The following is a 23,457-nucleotide window of genomic DNA, read 5'->3' as shown; positions in this document are numbered from 1 at the left end:
CAATGTTCTCAGGCTCATTACCACTGAAGAAACTCGTGTGAATCAGTAGAATGAATCTTCGATGATTGTTCTATCAGTAACCTCCTTGCTTACCTCAACGGCGAAGTCAAGTTCCTTAACCTTTGACCGTTAGCGTGAGGGAATGGTAAGCCCAAAGCGGACAATATCGTGCTACGGTGGTGGAGCGGGCCCGGGAAGTGATCCGTCCCGGGCCGGGATGTGACAAATGAGCATCGAGACAACAATATTTCTTAAAGGAAAAGAATAGATCATATGTTAGGAAGATACAAAGCTGGAGTATTTGCCAAACAAAATTGTGGGCATTCTTTTTTTATACTTTGAGGGACAATTGTTATCGCTTCTTTTCTTAATGGAAAATTGTTGCTAATTTGTTTGTGAAATTTTACCTAGGTTTTATTTTTCCTTATTCTTTTTGTGTTTGTTTTTCCCTTTTGGTTTATTTGGAATCATGGAATCTAGATAGGGTGAGCAGGATATTAGTAGTGGTTTGTTTGTGTTTTTTTTTTTTTTTTTTTTTTTTTTTTTTGAATTTTGAATTTTGATAGGTTAAGGAGCAAAAGCACTGGCACGAGCAAGAAGGCTGCAAAGGATCCAAATAATCCTAAGAAGCCTACAAGTGCCTTCATCGTTTTCATGTATGATCAACGTTGTATCTCTCTCTCTCTCTCTCTCTCTCTCTCTCTCTCTCCAAATCGATCCTTTTTTTTACTATGATTTAATTTTTGTAATTATATTTGTATAAATTTTTCAGTCAGTTTTATATAAGAAGCATTTCATAGTGAAATACAAGGACCATCCTAATAACAAATATGTCAGCCATTGTAAGTCAATCTCATCTTGTGATCCACTCTTGCCTTTATCAATTACCATCCTATATATGCAACATAGTCTCCACTCTCTCACTCTCTTGCAAATCCTTCTTCCCATTTTCTCCCAGAAATGATCAATGTCATCAGCCTTTACTCATTAGCCATTGGCACCTTTACATTGCACATCAAACTTAGAACACACATGGTATATATGTCTCAAACATCTCAGATCATTTCTTTTACTTCAATTTTTATTAGATCTTACAAAAGTGTTTTAATTTTTCCAGTATTGTTACTCTTACACGATTGCTACTACATATACTCATCTTTTTAGGCTGTTGGGTTTTTTCTGCATGCACAGATTAGATTTCCAAATTTTCTTTTTCCTTTTTTTTAATTTTTTTTAATTTTTAATTTTTAATTTTTAATTTTTATAGTTCTCTCTCATTTTTCTGAAACCAAAATGCAAAACGTAAATTTCAAACATCCTTGCAGACCAAATTCATTACTTTTAACCATGCACACAAGTTTGAGAGACCATTTTAGAAATAACATATTTTAGCCATGCATAAAAGTTTGGGCAATCTGCTATTTACTGCTCTTTAACTCTATTTCTCATATTGAAGACTCAGGGCAAATCACAATTGCGCCTCTTCATTTATTCACTTATTGCTATTTATGTTAGCTGCTTATTTTTCATTGGGATTGGTTCTAAAATTCTAATCTGTTTGAGCAATGACAAACTGGAATTGGTTTTGAAATTTTATCACTATGCAAAATTGCAAAGGGCTGAGCAAATGAAACACATAATTTCGATACACTTGGCTAAGGCATTGGAATTCCACCATTAGTAATTTGAAAAAGCCAACTAAAATCCTTGCTTTTAAGTAACATGCTGATGAAGTTGACCCAACCTAAGATAACCAAATCTATGTGTATATACAAGAAAAAACCGTTGGACAATTACATATACATGGTTCATATCAAAATTTATTTACATAGTTCACATGGAAATATAGTTGTTGGTAGCATAAGCACATACACAACTTGTTGATGCACAAAATCAGCGAGGACTTTGGTACAACATAAAGTGTCAAGTTTGCAACATTCACTAGATTACTCCGGTCACTAGTGTGGATAAGTATACAAATGGACAGAGACAGGGAAGCAAACACAAGATGTACCTGGTTCACCCAGATTGGCTACGTCCACGGAGCACAGGAGTTCTCATTAATTGTGAAGGGTTTACACAAATACATAGGTTAAAGCTCTCCCTTAGTGAGTTCTAGTGAATGATTTAGTACAAATGACATTAGGAGTTATTGTGGGAGAATGGTCTCATTTTATAGAAGAGAGTTTCTAACTTTATTTTGATTTTGACATATGTCGCGCTGTGATTGGCCTCTGAGAGGGAGGCTGTCGTGCAGGAGTACTTAGGTTCCTAGGCCTTTCACCATGCCATTAGACCTTACTGCACCTGAGATGTTCACTTTGAGAAAAGGAAATGGATGGACGTCCTTGAACGTTATGACGATGGAAGCATTATTCGAAAGTACTGTAAGGAGATAGATGAGTATCATCAAAAGGTGAAACCTTCGTCCTCGTAGTTGATCCTAGTAGTGAAGAGGAGTCTGATGATGAGGCTAGTGTTGATGAGCAAACTCAATTGGGTGAGGATGATCTTGGAGATGCAGAAGATTGTGGTGGGACGCAGACTGATATTGTCAGGGGTTCAACCTCTAATGAGGATGACAAGTATTGCCTTCATTTTTTGCATGTACTCTGGATGTACTAGTTTGTTTTTTGTATGGTATGTGCCATGTACACTGGATATACTAGTTTGTTGTTTGTATTGTTGTTTGTATGGCATGTGCCATGTTTTAAGCCTGAGAGCTTTTTGTTTATGGATGTTTATGACTTTGCGTCGTATAATTTGATGTTAATTGCCAAGTGTTTGCATTATCATTGATGAATGTTTGGCTATGTTTGAATAAATCCCTTATTTGGATATAAGCCATGATTTGGGTATGATTGAACGAATATACTGTGAAGCTGTTCGTTTATTTGTATAGTCTTTTTGAATAACTTCAACAAGATATTCGTTTAATCATACCCAAATCATGGCTTATATCCAAACAAGGGATCTATTCAAACATAGACAAACATTCATCAATGATAGTGCAAACACTTGGCAATTAACATCAGATTATACAGCGCAAAGTTGTAAACATCCATAAACAAAAAGCTCTCAGGCTTATAACATGGCACATGCCATACAAACAACAAACTAGTACATCCAGAGTACATGGCACATACCATACAAACAACAAACTAGTACATCCAGAGTACATGCAGAAAATGAAGGCACTACAAGTCATCCTTATCAGAAGTTGAACCCCCTGACAATATCACTCTGCATCCCATCACCATCTTCTGCATTTCCAAGATCATCCTCACACTGCTGAGTTTGCTCATCAGCACTAGCCTCATCGTCAGACTCCTCTTCACTACTAGGATCGACTGTGAGGACGAAGGTTTCACCCTTTTGACGATACTCATCTATCTCCTCACGGTACTTTCGAATAATGCTTCCATCGTCATAACATTCAAGGACGGCCATCCATTTCCTTTTCTCAAAGTGAACCTCCCAGGTGCAGTGAGGTCTAATTGCATGGTGAAAGGCCTGGGAACATAAGTACTCTTGCACGACAGCCTCCCTCTCAGTTGGGATACTCCTCTTCAGCTCTGAAACCTCGACCAAGGCACCATCGAACTCTTCCCTGACCTTGGATGCCTTGAGGGTAGCCGCCTCCAACTATTTCTTAGTCGCCTCAAACAGTTTCTTGAGCCTTACATTCTCACCATTCCGTCTCGTCAACCTCTCCATGGTTTGGTCCTTGAGCTGGACGGCCTCAGTCAAAAGTTTCTTATTCTTCCTCGCATCATCCACAAGCTGTTTATTCTCTTTCAATTTTGCCTTATACCGCTCAGCCTCTTGTAGTCTGTCGTCGTACTCAGTCATGACCTACATGACAAGATGATCATCCCTACCAAAAAAAATAATAAGAAGGAGAAAGTAAGGAAATGACAAAGTAACACTTAGTTTTTCAACACACCACCGTGAAACCCTCACAACCTTCACTGTGAATCGGCAGAAACCCAAGAACCAAACACCTGCACAGTCACAGCAAAACCCATGCCTTCCGCCCCATCTCCCGGTCACGGCAGCAGCCAAGGAAACACACCACAAGCACCTCACTTCCTGCAATCACAAAGCAACAGTCTGCTCAACTCCCCAGACAAACACCACCAAGGAACCAATGGAAGAACCAAAGCTGGCCGAGCCCACAGCCACCGAAATCCTCACAACCCCTCTGAGCTCCACTGAAGTCCTCCTTCCACAACCTCCGCCGTCTTCTCTTCCTTCCAGGACGAAGAAGAGACCTCTCGAAAATGATGCCCATTTCTCCAACTCATCTACCCTCTATCGTGATCAACTCCTGTAACGCCACTCTTGGTTGCCACCTCACGAGCCGACTCGTCCAAATCGACGTCACCGACTTGTTCACTGTCCCCGGTGACTTTAACTTGACTCTGCTCGACCACCTTATCGCCGAGCTCAGGTTCACCAACATCAACTGCTGCAACGAACTCAACGCCAGTTGGAGGGACGAACGATTACGTGACGAACAGGATTCTTCACCACACTATTGGGTTGCCAGATTTTAGCCAAGAGCGAAGATGCTTTCAGACTGTGACTTGCTATCAGGCTGTGGTGAATAATCTGGAAGATGCGTTACGGAGAAACCCCACGACAAAGAGGAGATGAGATCTTTTTCTTTTGTTATTTTATTACTTTATTATTATCATTTATGCCCCATTAACATAACAACTCATTGCCTAATAATATTATTATTGCTATATATGTGATATCACAGTAATCATTATCATAAAACGGGGTAAAGTATGTACATCCACTACACCATTTACATTATTTAATAATTTTATCACATGATCACTGTCAAAAAACATGACTAAGCACATCACACAAAGTTATGCATATATATATATGTATAGCTCAAAATTATTACAACTACTTTAGTGGAATGATAGCTAACAAATGGAGCAGCAGCTCCTCCTTGTTTTAGGCTCTCTGCATCTCTCTCTTCTCTGCCAAAATTACAAGCACATTGCAAGTTTTCAAAGGGAAACCGTATCCACCCAATTCCATCTGCCAAAAGAAATAAAACACCTTTACTTTTCCTTTTCAACAAACATCGTTATGATGTTTCATCACAAAACAGTGGTGAACAGTGCAAAACAGTGGTTTTGGGTAACAACATGCGGACAAAACTTGGATGTCGTCGGCTTCGACAAAAGGAATTGAACGAAAATACTCCTTGGCCAAAAAAATTTCAAAGCATGATATATGAATGCATAAAATAATCCAAGGGTAATTTGGTAAATTTATTTTTAAATACTTTTGTCATAATTGGGAGTGCACAACAGTCCACATGCAGCCAAAAATTTGGGATCACACATGGTTGGACCAAAATGCCCCTCGGCCACAAAAATTCACGTCAACAAAATTGAATGCAGTAAGGGTAATTTGGTAATTTGGCTATCATAAAATATAATATAAATATAAGTGGGAAGAGATAAAAGAATAAAAAAATAAAAGGGAAGAAAGAAAAGAATAAACAAATGGCAAAAACATTTAAAATGTATAAATAGAGCGCTGTGATTCAAAAAATGTATTTTACACGCGATTGTTTATTAAATATTATTTCTCAATTTTTAATTAAGAGATGCATAGTGCTGGTTATAAAAAAAAATTCTCGCACGCATATAATAATGTGATTCAATTAGTTGTCAAATGATCATTTTTTTCTTTATAAAAAAAGTATTTCGCACGCGGATAATAATATAATTAAATTAATTGTCAAATGATTTTTTTTAACAAATAATATTATCTATACTAAGGGGGAGAAAGTGCGCTTAGCCTCACAATGGGCTAACAATAGTGTAATTCAATCAATTGTTTATTAAATATCATTTTCTCTATTCCTAATGTAAATTTTATACAAACCGATTTTATTATGTTAATTCAACGACTTTAATTGGTTTATGAGGAGTTTATTCTAGCATGATGGAAAATTATTCATTTACTTCAAATATTTAATTTTCCTTTTGTCAATTTACATATATAAATATATTTAAAACGTGTAAGTCGTGCATGGCACACTGTGATTTAAAAAATGTCTTCTGCACTCGCGTGAGCGCATGCGTGAAGGCTAGTCATTATAATAAGACTCTATCATGATTATTCCACATGGCTATTCCACTACGTGGGAAGTCTGACACATGACACATTTTTTTTTCTTTGAATGTTAGGACACGGTGGGTACGGTACACAATACAAATTTGTATGTGTATATATTTGTTTGCATTCATGTTAAGATTATTATGCTAAGAATGCTTCCCATATCCGTAATTCGGATTTCACTACTTCTAGTCACATCACATACGTTTAAATAGGCATTTATTTGTACAATCTTAACATGATGCCTAGTGTCATGTGACTGCCTTTAACTATGTCACTTATGCAACATGTGGTTTACCACACAACTTAATAAATTATTTATTTGTAGTAGGCACATAGTATGATATTTTGCTTGCCAAACTCTGTCAATTTGATCTATTCATTATGCGTTCATACTTATACTGTCATTTATTGTAAGAAGTTATTGAGCAGCTAGCTATATTGATCAACATTGTTGCTGATTAAAGAAGCCTACCAACTTATAGACTGATGAGCCATATGCTTATGGTGACAAAGATTTAGTCTGAACGGTAGTCTCTTGTCTAACCGGACACCTACTTGCTCGGACACTTACTCATTTGGACACATATGTGCTTGTACACCTGCGAGCTTGAGCACCCTTGAGCTCGAACCCCAACTTGTGGACCCAACTCAAAGACCCTACATATGGCCTCGACTTAAAGACATGACTTATGAACGTGATCTACGGACCCAACACATAGATCCAACATGCAAACCCGACAAGCAGACCCGAGTCATGTTGAGAGTAAACTCATAATGAACGCGTGCTAACGTCGGGTGCAAACTTGCAACGAGGAACGCCACGAGTCAAGTTGTTGCCTCGCAACGAGCACCGTCTCCAGCCGAGCAACCGCTTTACTGTGAACATTACCTCTAATCGAGCAGCCTCGCAACGTGTGCTACCTCTAGCTGAGTATTACTTCAAGTTGAGCACCGTTTCATGTCGAGTACCGATTATGGACGACATCTAGTCATTTCGGCCCGCACATAGATTGGATTTGAAGTCTCCAGCCAAAAGATTCTCTTGACTGAAGACTTGAGGGACTCCTGTGTACCATATATTGGGCCTTAGTATTTGGGCCTCATGACTCAGCCCATGATGTAGGTAGAAGGTGAAGGAAACCCTTATTCTATAAAAGGGATCATTCACTCTCACTTGAGGAGGGGATGATAGACATATAGCAAAAGGAAGGATAGAGGGTAGCACATAGAAAGCTCTCTTGCTTGTCCATTGTAATCCACACATTTACATAGTGAAATGGAATTGACACCAGTGTTGACATAGCCCAACTTGGGTGAACCACGATATATCTTTGTGCTCTTATGCGTTTGTGTGATTCACTGTCGGATTTACGTTGGTACAAGATCGATCTGATTTTGTGCATCAACATTTGGCGCCGTCTGTGGGAATCACACTTATTCCTACTTTCTTCAGTTTTGTCAAGCTGGTTTCCATCATTCGTAGACTCGCTTTTGACCAGGCACCCCTCTCTAACATAGGGAGCAAAGGAAGCCACAACACACAAAACGACACCTTCATCGCGCCTAGTGTGAGGCAACGAAAGAAGGAACGAAAGAAGTTCGCTCTTCAAGCTAAAGTTGAAGAGCTGGAGGCTCAGAACAACAAGATAGCAATGAAGAATGAGGTCCTCCAAGAGCAGTATGAGAAACTCTTCAAGATGCTCCATAAGGTTAGGTATACTTAAACACACAAGCTCATCACCCTTGTGGAAGTAAACCATTACCTGGGTTCCCCCCAACACGGAGGGTCACTTACCTTCGACATGGGTATTCCTGATCAGGAGCGAGATACCCATCGAAATGTCCATCAACATGAGACTTATCTCAACCCAACTGCTTCGACCCGAAGTAGGAGAAGTAGAGGAAGACATCTCCTTGCCGAAAGAGTGGAAGGATTGAAAGCCGTTTATCGCGACTGTCGAGACTTCCTAAATCAACGTCGAGAGAATCCCATCCACATAAGCTCAAAGATCAATGACCCAAGGGTTTCTGAAAGACTCGATCCCCTCCCACGACCCAGGCCAGTTGCCAATCTAAGGAAGGAGTGACATGTCCTAGAGGAACATGAAGGTATAGGGGACTCAGAGATATTCTGACAGACTCACCCTAGAAGTTAGTGCGGCGAGTCCAAGGAAAAATCACACGCTCTAGATCAAACTTTCCTACTTCCAATAGGCGATGGAGACTTACAAAAGAAAACTCTAGTGGTACATGACTCCACTCAGGATCCCTTTGTCCTACAACTCCTTGAGAAAGTAAACAAGTTGAAGGCCGAACGTTAGGCCGAGATACCTGACTGGAACCAACTCAGGCCTGGCCCTCTTACAAAGAGGATCCTCGACACCCCCTCCAAGCGCGGATAAAGTAAAAGATTGGCTTACAACCCTATACTGGAAGGGAAGACCCGATTGAACACCTTAACCTCTTTGAGTCCACCATGGCATACCGAATGCATACCGACGAAAAGCGATGTCTTATCTTCTCCTCCACCCTTTCTCGCGGAGCTCTAAACTGGTATTTCCATCTTCCACTTGAGATGGTAGATTCATTTGAGGAATTGAGGAAACTGTTTGTCACTCAACACATCTTCCAGACCGATCGCTTGCATTCTGCTGATGACTTGTACACTATTCACCAGAAGCCGGACGAGTCATTACCAAAGTATGTCGGCCGCTTTAGCCATGAGTATTCTCTTTGTGCTGAGGCAGATGACAAGGCTGCCCTCAAGGCCTTTACGGCAGGCCTACATGACTGTTTCTTCAAGTACATGATCAATGCCAACATTTGGAAGACTTACTCTAAGGTGATGGCACAAGCTTACAACCAGGCCTCCACCGAGGCAATGACATATCAAGGGAAACCCCCTATAACCATCCCTTATCAACAAGTGGGGAATGGAAGCCAAATCCAACCAAATGAGAAAACCTCAGCCTTCCGAAAAATTACAAAAAAAAAATTCGAGCAAGTGTTCAGCTATATTAAGTGCCCTGAAAGCTTTAACGAACATGATATTGACCGAAGCCCCTGTGTTTACCAAGATTCTTCGTACATCAAAGTTGGCTATGTGAGCCTCCACGATGAGTGGGTCGTTGTGAGGGTAGATGATACCTCTTTCTTTCTCAGGGTAGAAACATATTAGATCCCAGTTAGGCTTTTGATGCTTGCCTCCCCTGATGTCTTCCACGTGAAACACTTGGTGGCCAGGCCTCAAATTTTGTTCATTGTTTTTCATGGCCTTGTTGGAGGATTCAGATATGAGTGTGCCACCGCTTATGGAATATATCACATTCACTTGGCATTGGTTATAGTTATCCCTTGGAGGGTGAAGGAGGAATTGATCAATCTTCCCTTCACGTGCCAAAGCTTCAATATGATCACAAAGGGTAATACACTTCTCGCCGTCATGGCCGTTATACTCGTGGTAGCCGCAAAACATGCCCATGTTCTTAGTAAATTATTTTATCAATTCTCTCTCATGCATTATCAAGGGAAACAAGCTACTTCCCAAATAAATACTGGTTTATTGAGAAGACACAGGAGTGATCTCAAAGACTAATTTATCAGCCTTCTTTGTATTTCAGGAAGGGTGGTGCCTAAAATAGATGTAGTTGAAATCAGTCAAAGGTTTAATGTTCAAGTCAACAATTTAACTCAAGCGAGTTTCATTTTATAATTACCATCAGATCAAGGCATGTCTTAATTTTGTAGCTTTTATGTTTGGATGCAATAAGACTTTTGATATGCATGCACATGTTTATGTTTGTTGATATTCCCCTTGGATATCTGCACCTTGTAATTGAATTTTATGACTTGAATTTTTATCTTAATCAGTATTCGTTGTTGTTTTTTAGTTTTTAGTAGAAGACAACAGTTTGAAGGTTATACATGCATAGAATAGGGAGTCCTTTTACAAACTTGGTACTGTAAAGATTCAGAGTATATGTACAGACAGAAATAATTACTTAGTAAGGACTGCAAAAGATGGTAGAAACTGTTAACATCCTCACAAAGTTGATGCTTTATTTCTTTATTTTTTGGCGCCTTGGTCTTTTACTATTTATAATAATAGAAAAATGCCAAGTATTTTCTTAAAGTTGAGAGAGATGAGGAGTGTTTTCTCATATTAACAGTGCATTGATTTAGTCTTGTTATAGGCAGAAAATTATTTAAGGAGACCTCCATATTTCACTTCTTCTGCATTCCTTTGTTTGTACTTGCTGTGCTAGTAAAATTGAGAGCTTTTGTTGCGTGAACCTGTTTGAAATGCTACTCCTTTATTTTGATAAAAGTGTGCTAAATATTGGTTTATTTAGGGGCATACTTTTGTTTTTCATCTTAACTGAGCATTCCTTTGCATTTCAAATTCTTCTAAATGAACTAATGTTGAGAAGAGTAGGTAAATTATTTGTTGTAGTAGTAAAGGTTGTGTAGGGATGCATATATAATGATGATCTAGCTGTCAAGTTGTTTATGTGCGACTGCGAGTGTACCAATGCATGTATATGACATTGTTTATATGATTTCCTGTTATTTGTCTCCCTTGAAGATATTTCAGTTTTAAGTTAACTCATATTTATGACACTATTTGAAACTACAGCTAACAATTTTGTTGCTAAATATGAATTTTGGTCTGTGCTTTTCTCTCTTTCTTCTATTTTTTTTTTTTTTATCATTTTTTTCCTTATGAATTTTGGGGGTGTGCTTGTAGTTTTTACCACAAGATCGTGTCTGTGAGTTCACCAAATTAACTCCAGTGCAACTTCTTGAAGAGACTGAAAAGGCTGTAGGCAATCCTCAACTGCCGATCCAACATCGTGCACTTATTGAGCAAAGCAAGAAATTGAAAAGAGTAGAGCGAGTGGGTTTCTAGTTTGTCCTTACGTCAGACAATTTTAATTAGCTTTATCATGCTACTTAGACATTTTGCCTTTTTGATTTAGGCTGTTGAAAAAAATGGAGAAACTTTGAATCAGTTGAAGGCACTGAATGCTGAACAAGAGAAAGATGTTGAGCATGTCCACCAAAGAGAGGAACTTCTCGCAAAGGTTTGCCTTTTTAGTTTTGTTAGATGAACTGAATCACAATGTATTTTTATGATAAGATACAAGCTCTTAGTAAAAAAAATTTTAACACATACACAATAAAGTGCACTAGATATCCATTTAGAGCTAGTACACGTACTCAAACACTATCAGATTCACCATCCATGAAACAGCACAGAACATCACAAACCAAAACATCTGAAGGAAAACACTGAAAGATAAATGTGATTCATTCCTATTTCCTACCTACCTCATCAGGCCATACTAGAAGGAAAGTTAGATCCTTAAATGCAGGTGAAACTGAACCCCATACGGCAACACGAGAATCTGACTTTATCCTGTAAGTTCTCCTCCCATCTCCTTTATAGTTCTCGAGAAAGATAAAAAAAAACTGAACTCCATCTGACTATAAATCCCCTCCCCACCCTCAAAGAGAAAAAAAGCCCTTCTGCTTCCCACACAATTAAGCTGGAATTAAAATTTCTTTCTTGATGTCATCTACAGGCAGAGACCATGAAAAAAAAATTGCCATGGCTAAAGTATGATATGAAGAAGGCTGAATGTATGGAAGCTATGGAGCAGGAAAAAGATGCAAAGAAGAAGTTGGAGAAAGCTGCAAGAACTCTAAATCAACTGAAAGAACCTATTTAGTATGATTCATTGAGTTGATATATTCGTGCATAATATATTGACATGAGACATACAGTCCATTTATTGCTGACAGTACTTTTATTTTACGTCTGGTGTACTAATCTTTTACCTGCTGAAGGAAACAAAAACAAGAGAGAGTGGTGACAGAGTCTAAGAGTACAAAAGTTGTAAAAAACATTAGTGAAAATGCAAACAATCGAATGAAACTTATGGAAAATGTGAACCGCTTGGTATGATAATGTGGTACTCTATTCTCTTAATGTGATTTTAGCGTTCTCTAGTATGTAGTGTGGATAACTGAGTTTTTCTTGTGCTTCAATTTCATCCACATGTTTATAGGGAGTGTTAATAAAAGAAAAGTACAATGAAATGGAAGATTTGAAGAAGCAAGAAGAAACTCGTCAACAAAGGATCTTAAAAGCAAAAGAGGATCTAGCTGCTGCTGAGCTAGAACTTGAAAATCTGACTCCTTATGAACCCCCTACAGATGAAATTGTAAGTTATGGATTCAGTCTTAAAATGTCAGGATCTACGGGCAGTCCCTGGTATGATTAACATAAATGGATCAACTTTTTACCTATTAACATGAATGAAACTAGTTCTGTGTGAACCAGTTTTAAGAATTTATGGTTCCCATGCCAGCATTTTCCAATCAACTTTTGTTCCTTTATTAGACTTTTGATTTGTTTGCCTGCCTAGAAACGGTTTAGCAGACTGCTTATTAGACTTTTCAATCAAATATGTACCTGGTTTCTGGTTTTGTTTTCCTATGAACAGTGTAGCACAATTATTTATTTTAATTATTATTATGAAGTTTTGAATCTGTAAACTAACATATTTCATTATTTTTGCAAACGATTGATAATGCTTCTCTGGGTGCATACTCAGGTTAATGTGTCGGATCGAGTTCACGCTGACTTTAGGTGGTCATGTTCCTTATTACATATGGAATGTAATTACTGGTTTTGAACATGCTTAAATGCAAGATTATTTGCAAAATTTTGTTAAGATTTTTTAATGTTTGGATTTTTATTCCATAAAAATTGTGAGAGGACAGATATAACGATAGACAAAAAACTATGTTCAACAAGTTTGAATGGTTTAAATTATAGAATTATTTTGTTTGATGGTAGAGACGGTTTCAAATCCCGCGGCAGAGCACGGGCATTCCAGCTAGTTCCTACCTATTCCTAACATAACGTTTGATATTTCAAGCCTCGTGATGTTAGGAATAGGTGAAGAGAACATTCTGCAGTCACAATACCGTCACTAAGGCACTTCTCTCTACGCCTCCAAACGAGACCGAACCTGGTCTTTGCCCGAGTAGTAGCTGTACCTTCTCTCGAGCCATCATTCTCCCTGATAGCATGTTCCCGACGTCCAATAACTCTGAAACCAGCACGGTAAATTACTGGTGTCGTCTGCCATGGGGTAGAACACTCATTAGTCTTGGAGGGCGACAGTTAGCTTTTCTGTCCGTGTAGCTGTTAATTTTTTTGGCTTAAACTTATCTAGGAAGGAGAAATTATTCATTTCAAATGATGTCTGGCTCCAGCAGACATTGTTTCTGGTTAAACAACCACTTTGTCCCGACCGAGATTAACCCAGATCAGCAGCTCGATACCTGGCATACATCGCATATACTACGTAAAATTTCTCTCATTCATAAACAAGAAACCAAAGTGATGAGTGGATAATATCGATCACAAAATTAGTACATGGCCTTTCTCACTCAGTGTAGAAGAGATTCGTGTGCTCTTTTATGGGACAGTCTCAACCAAGATACCATGATATCAAGGTCACCCTCCGCCTTCATCCCCTTTCTCTCTCCTACCATCTTTACCAACTACATTGGCAAAGATTCGACAGTGGCACCTAAGAGGCTGAATGAACAATTTAAAGACATGTACAAGTGGTTAGTGTTCTTCAAGCATTTGTTGGAAGTTTGAAATCGAGCATCTCCCTTATATTTAACCGGATGGAAGGCCCCATCGACGAGCATATGTGTGCACTCTTCCAGTAAACACCTTTTGCACCTGGTGGCTTATTTGCTTCTACCGATTTCTGCCAGGTAAAATATAAGTAAATGAATTTCATGGCCTTGTGGTTAGAATTCAGACAGCAATTGAAATTAGGAAATAAGAAGTGAAGAACATACAACTGCTGCAAGCAAGTTTACGAGAAGGTCTTCTTCAGAAAAGTCAGCTTTTCCAAAACGCAAATGAACTATACCAGTTTTATCTGCTCTATATTCAACTTTCCCCTGCTTGAATTCTGCTATGGCCTGAAACAGAGAATACGAGTAAATCCATTTTAATCAGTATACTGAGAAATCAAAATCCTTGTGAAGTTGTCCTGCCACATGTAAATCCATTCCTAAACAACCATAGATGATCCTTTGGTTGTTCCTACTATATTTCTTTTCAATCTCCCTCACCGTATTTATTGTGCCAAATTCATTAAATTCCTATCGAGAATTTGGATCATTTCCTGTGTGTGAGTGTGTCAGCCTAAGTTTTTTCTTAATGACTTCCGTCAATTTCATTGTTCTTACTGTGTCTGATATATAAATGTGTATATGCATACAATGAGACATGCGGAAAGAACTAAAACAGAAGCTAGGATTTAGGCTAAGAAAGCATATCCAAAGAAGTGCAGAAAGGAAACAAAACATCACAATCCAAGCCATACCTGTGGAATATTAGGCGTGACAGTACCAGCTTTCGGGTTTGGCATGAGCCCTCGTGGTCCTAGAATCTTTCCTAGGCTAGCAACCTGAGACAAGTAGCAAAGACAATAAAATGAAAACTTAATGGAGAACATGGATAAATTGTGAATTGACTCTTGACTTTGTGTGCCGACCCCACTTAGTGGGATAAGGCTCTGTTGTTGTTGCTGCAGTTGTTACTCTTTTACTTTGTGTTAAAGAAAGATACCTCATAATATGATGTAAGAGGTGAAAGTTAAGCACTTCTATGAAAGCCAGCTGGTAGAATCATAAAAGCAGACCGGACCAGCCAGTCTAACATGAGTCACTTTTTCACTCCATGTATGAACAAACACGAGGAAAACAGGGCAGCACCTATTGTTCTTTTTCTTTCTTAGCTGTATTTATTTAGTTATGTGGAGCGGGATCTCAATATAAGATGCATACTGATGCAATTTGTTTGTTCTTAATTTCACTTCTGAATAACATGAACTTTACCACTATCAACCAAATAATATACACAAGCACCTCATCATGCACATCAAGTTTTAGAGTCAAACTATTATGAAGCTGACTAGTTTATTTTTCTGCTGCAAAACTAGTTTTCTCATTTCGATCACAGGAGCCTAGCATTTCAACCATATACTCTAATTTTGATGACCAAAAACCAAACCAATAACATAGCATTTAGGTTTACACTTATCGATATGCTCTGTAAAAATGAAAATGATTTACATACTTCGTTGTCAAACAGACAGTTGAGGCACATCACTTATTTTGATTAAAAAAGATAATGAAGGCAACACCTTAGGCATCATATCCGGTGAAGCAATTAGCTTGTCAAATTCCATGAACCCTTCCCTTATCTGTTGTATCAAATCATCTCCACCAACCAAATCTGCTCCAGCATTTTTCGCTTCATCAAACCTTTCACCTGCAGATATTAAAGAAGATAACCTGTGAACATGAGATAGATGAAACCAAAAACGTTAAATAATTTGTGCACAAATAGATGCTTGAGATATAAAATGAGCTCAAGCATAAAGAACATCAACTTTTTGCAAATTATGAATGGGGAAACATGAGAACCAGAAAAATTAAGATTTTTGGAAAAGTAGAAGACAGATACAATCTTGATATTATTCAAACAAAGTACAGGAAATGCCTAATGAGATCAACCGGTAAACTCCTACTAATAATGAAATACCTAAGGTGCAAATTATCAGATATAGCACATATTTTCACTAACTTCCGAGAAAGCATATATCTGCATATATAAGCTAAAGTAAGACAGTGCAACATCTCCAACACCCTAAGCAATTAAATACCCTAAAAATTAAAACAACACACTCCAATCAGGACTACTTCCATTTATTCTTAAAAAAAAAAAAAAAAAGTTAAGAAAAACCTTACAATTACTAAAAACTATATAAACCTCCTTTGGACTTAAATGACTTAGAGATCGCCGTTTCATCAGGAAGAAGAAAGTATAGGAAAATTTAAACTCAGAAAAGAAAGTAACCATACCTTACATGAAAAACTATTAAGACTACATACAAGAGAAATGGTAATGATCCAATCCAATTTGAAGTTCAATAAGGAGTATAATACACTAACTAGAAATTGGCAGGTACAGAAAATTCACCAAGAGTAGAGGAACAACGTCTCATCAACCATTTCAAGACCATTCCATGGAAGAAATGAGAATACTATACTAAAACCCTCCAACTAATTCATTTGTAAAATGGCCCCTTGGCAGAAAATAAAAAATACTTAGAGATGCCTAGATTCAGCCAAGAAAGTATTTCTTCTGTTCTTATCAACCAAGGTAGTAGCATAAAGAGCACAAAACACCACTCAGTAAAGGTGTTACTTGTTTTCGCCTTTTACGCTTAACTGACAAAACAATTACCTATAGAGAATTCAAATAACATATTTTCAGAATAATGGACACCTACCTAATACATGCTAATGCAGAAATTGCCTGCATAGTTATGCTCCTGTACTTTTTATTCTCTAGGTTGAAATCTTCAACTTGTATCCACTAGGTTCAAATACGTGGATTACTTTATACATCTCCTTAGCTCATACTGAATGACAGATATAATTACTCTTTCTCCACTAAGGACAGTAGTGCTAAGGTGAGAAATTGAGAATCGTAACTACCTTGAGTAAGAACAGCCACTCTAACAGTCTGTCCAGTTCCCTTGGGCAGGTTTACCTAGTAGAAGAATTCCACAATAAATGAAAGGATATGAATATAGTGCTAATCATTGATAACTAAACATACCTCTGACAAACAAGATCAGAAAACTCACAGTTGCTCTTAGCTGTTGGTCGTTATATTTTGGGTCAATATTGAGGCGGAAATGGGCTTCAGCAGTTTCTACAAATTTCGTATTCGTCATTTCTTTCAGTAAAGCAATGGCAGGCTGCAGCGCATACTCTTTTTTGGTTTCCTTCAATTTCTGAATTTCCAAGAATCTTTTGGACCTTGTCTGACAATTACAAAAGAAGACAACCGAGCACTTGAATCACTACCTATATCTTGGAAGAACTTAAAAATAGGACATTGCAGGATTATATCTAACAACATAAATGATAAACATAAAAATAAACTAGAACCGGATTATCAATCGCAACTTCAGAGTATTCTCCATCTTTATAATTATGCAAAACCATGAGAAAACTATCAACTAAAAGGATGTAAATATCAAATTTCGCAGAACTAGTCTCTTCTCCAAGATAACGAAATGACCTTAATTACTCAAATCAATCCTTAATTTTTAGAATTTAAATTAGCATAACAAACAAGTATTTGCTAAATTAACCGATGTTCATCAAACTAAAAACTAAATGTAAGAACAACACATGAAATTTGAATCCCAAAACCGTAATCAAAACCAAAAACAAGCAAAACCCACCAACGAGGCAACCCAAATAATCAAATTTTACCCCCAAAACAATGAAAAATCCGAACTTGCAGAAGAAAAACCAGAAAAAGACTCACTCTGTCTCTCTTCAAAAGCAATGCAGCCTTCCCTTTCTTGGGCTTTGAAGAAACAGCAACAGCAGCAGAGCCATCACCTCCTTTCACTTCTTCGTTCTCATCCACATCATCAGCTACCTCTGCCTCCGCCGTAAGAGCCGCCGTGGGCACTCGGTGAGGCTCGGAATTGGCCCATTTGCTTGGTTTGATCTCGCGAGGCCTCAGAGCCAGCGGGCAGAGGCAGAAGGTTTTGAAGAGCGGCTTGGGCTGGAAGGAGACGAGGGAGGGAGTGAGGTCTTGTGGGTGCGCGTAGGAGGAGGCGTACGTTAGCATGAGGGACGAGGGTGTGGTGCTTGTAGCCATTGTTGGAGCTCTCTGTAAACGAAGGATTTTGATAAATTGCTGTCTATCCATTTATGCTCGAGATAAGAGGTGGCTGGTATTGTCTGCTATAGACCATATGGATGGTATGGTACACTACAGTTACCGTCAGCAATAGTACAGTGAATAAGACGTAATATTAATAAAGTTAGACAAGTGTGTTCACATTTACGGAGCAACAGTGGGAACTTATTGACACTAAAAATTTAACGGCCGAATTTTTTTTGTAATCTATGTGGTGATACTGTACTTTCAATACTACCCTTATAGTGAATAAATTGTTAATTAAACCCTCGTAATACGATCAGCTAGCAATTAAAGTTCAAACCTAAACTTTTGTTAATCTTCTATTAAATAAAGAGAGTAAAGTTGTACTTTCAAAATCAGAAATTAAACTAAGAGCATCTTCAAATGAGATGTTAAAATCAAAACATCAAATTTAAATTTGATAACTGATTTGGCAATTTGACATATTGTCAATTTTCCTTCACCGGTTGCTAAAATTTATTGCTTCATTTATGTTTATTTAAACAAAAATAATAAAAGTTGGGTTGTTGATAAAACTTAAATATGCTAGCATTTAAGGTAAAACAAGTGAAATGCCTTTGGAAATAGCAAAAATCAAATTTGAAGGCAGCTTCAAATTTGACATTTTTTTGTCCATGTCAGCTTAGCCTTCTTTTCTATGTCATCTCTGACATCTCAATTGGAGTAAATGGTACGTTATTTGCTACTGTTATATATTTATGTGGTATTTTTGACATTTTCTTTGAAGATAGTTTAATAGCATGAGCACCTTTATCTTGTATTTCTACATCCACCTTTAGCCATAAGATTTGCTTTGCCTCTGCTTCTTCATGGGAAGCTATAAAACATGAAGGAAGGACGACATATATATCGACATAACAACTCTGTTTTGTTTTGTTTTTTTTTTTTTTTTTTTTTTGGAAACTGTAATTCATCCTCTGTGAGGCAGCGAACAAGCAATCAAATGACATATATATCGACATAACAACTCATAGTAGTTATAAGTTTGATTTTGAAAGGACGACTTACTTTTTTTATTTAACATACTAACGGAAGTTTAGGTTTGGACCTCAAATGCTAACAAAGTTCACCACGAGAGCTTAATTAACAACTTTTTTACTACGAATATCACATTAAAATGCAAATATTACCACAGGGTTGCAAAAAAAATTAAAAAAATTAATGAAAAAAGCTTCAATACTTTAAATTTTATTAATAATAAAAAAAAATTATGAAATAACTTTATTTAATAAAAAAAGCTTCAATATTGTCTGCTATAGACCTTATGGATGGTATGGTACACCACAATTACCATCAGCAATAGTAATTACAATAGTACAGTAAATAAGACGTAATATTAATGAAGTTCGACTAGTGTGTTTACATTTTCAAAGCAGCAGTATTAGTAATCTAAGGGAACTTATTGACACTAAAAATTTAATGGCCAAATTTTTTTTTGTGGTCTCTATGGTGATACTGTACTTTCAATGCGACTCTCGTATTGAAAAAGTTGTTAATTAAACCTTCGTGTTAAGCTCAGCTAGCAATTAAAGTTCAAACCTAAACTTTTGTTAATCTTCCATTAAATAAAGAGAGTAAAGTCGTCCTTTCAAAATCAAAAAGTAATCTAAGAGCATCTCCAAATGAGACGTTAAAATCAAAACATCAAATTTAAATTTGATGGCTGATTTGGCAATTTGACATATTGTCAATTTTCCTACCACCGGTATGTCAAAATTTATTGCTTCATTTATGTTTATTTAAACAAAAATAATAAAAGTTGGGTTTGAGAAGAAAGATAGCGAGAGTTGTGAGAGGCGCAGATGGGTCTGAGAAGAAGCTAGAGGGTTTGGGTTTTGGGGGCTTAAGCATTGGTATGCAATTTACCGGGCTGGAATTACCTGTTTCAAGACCAAAAAACATTTGGGCCTTAAATGGGCTTCACGCACCAGTTAGGCAAATATTTGATTGAGCCAGGGTCGTCTCATTTGATTAGCACTTTGTTTCACATTCACCGAGAGCAACTTATTGCCATTTAGTATTATGGTCTACTGGTATTCTTTTTTACTTGCAAATGAAAGGTTTTAGGTTCAATTCTTACTAAAGGCAAATTTGAACCACATTATTGCTAGATAATACTTGTTCAAAAAAAAAAAAAAAAAAAAAAAAAAAAAAAAAAAAACAAGAGCAACTTATTTACTGCTACAATTTAGTGATATTTTTCTTCATTTATAAGTGATAGATTTTACGTTCAACTCATGTAAATGGCTAATTCAAAACTAAATTATGATGTTTGGCTCATTGTGCGGCTAGCTCAAACTCCATACCTCTTAAATAAATAATAAAGACTTACCTAAAATAGGGTGACATATTGCATGTATCCCAAGCCAATTTTATACCAGTTCCCCTCCAATCTCTCCCTATCTCCTCCAATCCCTCAACTATGGCTTGATGTCTTTTGTTTGTGGATTTGGAATGCAATTGACCTACCATGCTTGTTTTATGTTAGTCTTTCTCGCATTCAACACAAAACCATATATTTTTCATAAGATGAGCACCATACGTAGGGATTGTAAATATGCTCGAAGTAATTCGTTTACGCTCAATTTTTCAGTGAAAGGGTTGAGCTCAAAAGAAGTACTAGACTAGTTAAAAATATGAGTACCTATGGAGCTTTGGTATGTTAAGCTCATAAAGCTTATGAACAACTCATATCTTTAATGAGATAGTTCGATTTGTTCGATAAAGCTTGGCTCATAATTCATAAGTGAGTGTACTTTTAGAACAAGCTATCAATCAAGCGAGCGATTAGTAAGAGCAAAAACAAGCAACTTGTAGCAATAGCACAGCAAGAGGAATTGTTAATTATGGGTGATCGATCAGTTTGGCCAGCTGATCGATCGGTTTGGCGTGTTTCTTGTTTGTTGTTCAGCGTTTTCAAAGTCTGTTTAGAGTAGGTTTTAGGGTTTTCATGGGATTCCTTTCTTGTAACTAAAGCCTAGACATATAAATAGAACTTTAGGGTTTTATTCTTTGTACGAGAGACATAAGAATTACAAGGGAAACACTTTCAGAAATTGTGGGGGTGTGGATACCAGAAAATAGGGTTTGCAAAAGCAAATGGGGTTTTCTTGTAAAGTGGCCAAGTCAAACATAAGTTCGAGCTTGTTTCCAACATCCAAACTCTTGAAATCCAACACAACAACACGTGCATGACCACCCAACGAATCATTGTATTCTATATACAGGATAAACAGACCTGGAATTTAAGCAGCACTTTGGTTTTGATTTGAGCACATGCAACCACATCTGCACGCATTTGTCTTGCTAGAGCTTTTTCCTTGCATACTCTTTGATTTTTTTATTTTTTTTCTTTTGATCAAGTACTCTTTGATTTTATGTAAGGGAGTTTTAATGGAAAACGTTTCTCACAACAAAATTTTCAATGAAAAACACATTAATGATTTTTTAATATTTTTTTTGAATAAATAATTGTCGGTTTTATGAAGAAACAATTGTTCATTTTAATTTTAACTTAATTGTAATATTGTCGCTGCTCCTAAATTTTAACTTATTTACAATACGGTCACCGTCTTTTGTCCTTGTAATCAAACAAAATTCATTTAAGTGCTTTTGGATAGAGGAAAAAAAAAAGATCATTTTTATTAGCTTTTCTTTATGTAAAAGATATTAAAAGAAAAGAGAAAATGGAAAAGAAAAAAAGTTGTTCGAACCTTATGCATCTTTGTCTATAACTCCTTACACTATAAATAAGAATTAGGACAAAAATCGTCCTTCTGCAAATTGATTCTTAAGACAAAAATGAATGAGGCTTTCCTACTGTAATACTTTAATATAATTCCATTTAGCAAACAAGTAAAATTGGAAAGCAAACAAGTGAAATTGAAAATTTTTTGACCCAATTTACTGACCATCTCCACGTCAATACAAATTTGAGAGTATAGGTTTCCTTTTCTTTTCTTTTTTTTTTTTTTTTTTTTTCAACCCCCCATATCTTCACATTATGTAGTCTCCTATATCAACCCCCGTACATTTTTGCATGCCTTCTCCTAGTATTTGACCCGGTTTGAAATAGTATTTTATTCTTTTAATATTAACAAACATGTGAAATTAAAATTAAAGATTTCTGCCAAAACTGAAAAGATAAGTTTTATGACCAACTCCAACCCTTGAACCCAAATTCAAATATTTGGGTCAACTAGAAGACATATTTTAGCTCTGTAAACAGTGAACGTCACCCAACCCTTCAGACCTAAGTTTCAGAACTTAAAATGTATTAATTGTTCTAGAGAAACTTTGAGTTATGTTATCTTAATTTAGTTTTACAACTGTTTTAACCCGACAAAATTTAAATTCCGACAAAATTTCCAAAACGGAACAAACTACACCAACCAACCACTAACTGACCAAACTTCAATGTACACATCAACCAACCAAACTTCAATACACAATACCGACTATGCATATTATTTTGACTGTTGAATTTAAATTTCAGCGCCGGATCATTTTTACCATTGGATTTGACAAAAACAAATATGGATTGTTTGATCAATTTCAAAGGATTGCCCAAAAGAGGGAGTTTGATCTGGACCATTGATAACCAATGGTCTAGAAATCGAAAGGCCACATTTATTGTTGGACAGCTGAGTTCCCTGACATGTGGGGGCTAGATGTCGGCCACTAACTCTTAGATCAGCCAAATTTGAACCCAAATTTTGATTTTGATTTGGGTCCAAACCCAAAATTTTTAGGTATGAGTCTTAGTTTTAGGTGGCAACTTTTTGCGTTTAAACCCAAATATTTGAGTTTAGGTCCTAGGGCTGGAGTTGGTCTAATAGATCAAAAGCTAATTCTTTGAAAAATAGACCTGGGACCATAACTTTCACCTCTCCAGAACATAACATGTCCATATCTTAGCCCTAATACAACGACGTCAAAGGAGAGGGAAAAATGAGAAGAAAACTCCTGAGAGTAGAGAGAAGGAAAAGGAGAAGGGAAATGTAGAAAAGGAAGGGGTGGGAATGAGAGAAAATTCCGGAGAATAGAGAAAAGAAGAAGGGAAAATAACAGAGGAAATTTCGGAGAATAGAGAAAAAGGAGAAGGGAAAAGAAGAAAAGAAAGTAAAAGGAGAGGAAAGCTTCAAAGAGTAAAGGAAAAGAGGGAAAAAGAAAAGAAAAGGAAAGTCACCTCCATCATTATGTCCACTAACTGTTACCCATTTTCTTACAAATGGGAGTGAGAGACCGAAAAAGAAGAAGGAAAAAAAAACACATGGACAAACATCTAGAAAATATACAAATACTGTAAGAGTATGAGTATGATTCTTACAAGTTTTGGGATAATTGATATTATAAAGAAGTCTAAATCATGTTGACAAGACTTAATCCAAACATATTGGTATATTGAGGACTCTTGTGTTTGCTCGTTTATAGGACACATACTA

General features: G+C 36.9%; 1 protein-coding gene across 1 annotated transcript; it reads right to left on the bottom strand.

Moving 5' to 3' along the window:
* Positions 1 to 13,532: 13,532 nt before the first annotated feature.
* Positions 13,533 to 17,989, bottom strand: LOC137748154 (large ribosomal subunit protein uL1c-like). Its single transcript, XM_068488251.1, has 7 exons — positions 17,606 to 17,989; positions 16,914 to 17,093; positions 16,762 to 16,816; positions 15,402 to 15,529; positions 14,580 to 14,663; positions 14,047 to 14,172; positions 13,533 to 13,952 (listed from the first exon to the last, which is right to left on the bottom strand). The coding sequence occupies exons 1-7, from the start codon at positions 17,945 to 17,947 to the stop codon at positions 13,815 to 13,817; spliced, it is 1,053 nt and encodes a 350-aa protein (XP_068344352.1). The 5' UTR covers positions 17,948 to 17,989; the 3' UTR covers positions 13,533 to 13,814.
* Positions 17,990 to 23,457: the final 5,468 nt, after the last annotated feature.

The sequence above is a fragment of the Pyrus communis genome, chromosome 10, assembly GCF_963583255.1.
Source record: "Pyrus communis chromosome 10, drPyrComm1.1, whole genome shotgun sequence".
NCBI lineage: Eukaryota > Viridiplantae > Streptophyta > Magnoliopsida > Rosales > Rosaceae > Pyrus > Pyrus communis.
Note: the sequence above shows the minus strand (reverse complement) of the source record. Positions and strands in the feature narration are given on the sequence as shown.